The 2,588-nt window shown below is 45.6% G+C and overlaps 1 protein-coding gene and 1 pseudogene across 1 annotated transcript in view; one reads left to right on the top strand and one right to left on the bottom strand.

Moving 5' to 3' along the window:
- Positions 1–297, bottom strand: part of TMEM202 (transmembrane protein 202) — a 14,653-nt gene extending 14,356 nt beyond the window's left edge. The window contains 1 exon segment of the mRNA XM_027767800.1: positions 70–297. Within this exon segment, the coding sequence (XP_027623601.1) occupies positions 70–297 (228 nt within the window).
- A 414-nt stretch (positions 298–711) lies between these two features.
- Positions 712–2,588, top strand: part of LOC102487826 (ATP synthase subunit f, mitochondrial pseudogene) — a 2,745-nt pseudogene continuing 868 nt past the window's right edge.

Here is a 2,588-nt window from a genome sequence, read left to right as displayed (position 1 = left end):
GGACTCTGCCGAGCCCCTCCCGAGTCGGTCCTCCTCCGCTCGCCCGGCCTACATCAGGCCAGTCCTCACCTGCTGGTACTGACGGCTATTCTTCATTTTAGGAACCTCAGGACTATAGAGGGTCAATACGTCTTCCTCCCTCTCCATCGTGGCAGCCAGTCCTCTCTCCAACTGCCACGGAATGTGTCTCAGCACCTCCTGATGCTGCCGGCAGAACCGGAGGGACCACGCCACCAGCCCTGCTTCCGTGTATCTCCTCAGGGTGGTCCGGTCAGGAAGGAGCCGCGATTCCAGCATGTGCGTGACCTCTCCAGCCTGCTCTCTGACCCCGACCAGCTCCAGCTGCTGTGCGCTGGGGACATCACCAAAGAGGTGACACTGCCATGATGTGGGTGTCAGGTCAGAGGGGAGCTAGTAAGTGGGGGAACCCTCTGGTGTTAACAGGCCAGGCCAGTCACCCCTCAGGGGGACTTCAGGAACCACTTCAGACCTGCGGAAAGGCAGGGTGCTTAGGCCTGTGAGGCTCAGGTCTACACGTACCTATGTCCATCCATGGGACTACGTATTTTGTCATCGTCTATTTTGGAAAGCATTTTGGTTAGAAGAGAACATGCGTAACACTTCTATGTTCTTGAAATAGGGCTAAATTTTTTAAGAAGAGTTAAAAGGGGCCAGCAGGTGACGTGGTGGTTAAGGTGTTGGACTCCCACATGGCCAACGGCGATTCGAGTTCCAGACCTGGCGACTTGCTTTCTCTCTTCCTCTCTGGTAAGCACATGTGCCCTGTAGCAAATTCAAAAATAATAACAATGAGGGGCCGGCAAATGGCATGGTGGTTAAAGGCGCTGGACTCCCACATGGCCGACCGCGGTTCAAGTCTCGGACCTGGGGTCTTGCTTTCTCACTTCCTCTCTCTCTCTCTCTCTCTGTTTCTCTCTGATCAAACTGGAAAATAATAATGATAATAATAATAAATAAAGTTAAATAAAATAATTCTTTAAAAAAATAATAATAATGATGATAAATAAAAATAACTAAGTAATTGTAATGGTCTCCCACATGGCCAAGAGTAGTTCAAGTCCTGGACCTAGTGACTTGCTTTCTCACTTTTCTTTTCTACCTCTGTCTTTTTCTGGTCTAATTAAAAATAATGATGGTGAAGAAAATTAAATAACTCTCTTTTTTTTTTAATTGCATTAATCACCAGAGAATTTTTCATACATTGGCTGCATGGAAGGCCCAGGTTCTGTCCCAACAGGTGGACACAGTTGCACAAACCTGTAATCCCAGCTAATTAGGAGGCTGGGCCAGAGGCTTACTATTCAGCTAACCTTGTCAAAGACATCTATCTTTGCCTATCTCTCTCTCCCTCTTGCTCTCATAAAGAAAAAGAAAAAAGAAAAGGCCAATAAACATAAAAAGATGTGGGAGGCTGTGCACCAGGAGTCTGCCGAGGCCATTTTCAGGAGTCTCTTACTATTGCCATCTTAGGAAGCCCTTAGGTTTCGGTTTCTCAGAGAGCAAACAATGACACAATGCCGAAGGCCACAATTGGCTCCCCTTCAAAACCTCACCTTCAAAACCTTGCTCTGATTGGCCGCTTCCCATAGCACTCACCGATTGGTGAGCTTAGAATTCCTCAGATTTGCATATCTGGCACCTCATGATTGGTCCACAAAAGCAACCAATCATAACCCACTTTTTACAATCCTTCATTTACATATAGAACAACCAATCACCGCCCACCAACATGTACATAACCAGGATCTCTGCTGCATAATAGACGATTCTGAAGAGTTGTTGTAACACTGCGTTGTCTCCGTGCCGTAACAGTGCGTCGTCTCTGCGCCATTCGTCCTGTCTCTCACTCCTTCCCTCAGGAAACCTGTTCGACTGGCCTGCAGGTTGGTACAAAAAGATACTCAACTTTATTATGGAAATTAAACTGTATTACAGTATTTTTGAGAGTGTTATTTATTTAATTTTATTTATTATTATTTTTTAACTTGACTAGAGAGCGAGAGAGAGGGAAAGGGAAAACGAGAAAGCAAGCCGTCAAGTCCAGGACTCGAACCATGGTCAACCAGGTGAGAGTCTAGCACCTTAACTACCACACCACTGGCTGGCCCCAGAAAATAACTCACATTGCTAGTAAATTGTTTATTCATTAAAATTTTCACTGCTATCTCTATGCTAGGCTCTAGACATTAGATTGTGATTTTTTTAAAAGAAGACTTACTTTATTTAACTTTATTTATTTATTTATTTATTTGACCAGAAAGAGACTGGGGGTGGGTGAAAGTGAGAAAGGAGGCTGTCTGGGGTTTGAACCAAGGTTGGCTGCGTATGAGTCACACCCTCTAACCACCATGCCACCTGCCGGCCCCAGATTATGATTTAAAAAAATTTTTTTAACAGTCATTAACTTTCTGATTGGCTAATGCACTGGTCAGAGAGAAGACAATTGGAATAATAGGCAGAGACTTCAAAGAGTTTATAGAAAATGCATGAAACAACTGTGCACGGGGGCTGGCAGGTGGCATGGTGGCTAGGGGCACTAGACTCCCATGTGGCCGACCGTGGGTCAA

The sequence above is a fragment of the Tupaia chinensis genome, unplaced genomic scaffold (genome assembly GCF_000334495.1).
Source record: "Tupaia chinensis unplaced genomic scaffold, TupChi_1.0 Scaffold144682_1, whole genome shotgun sequence".
Lineage (NCBI taxonomy): Eukaryota > Metazoa > Chordata > Mammalia > Scandentia > Tupaiidae > Tupaia > Tupaia belangeri.
This window is presented reverse-complemented; position numbering and strand designations above follow the sequence as displayed.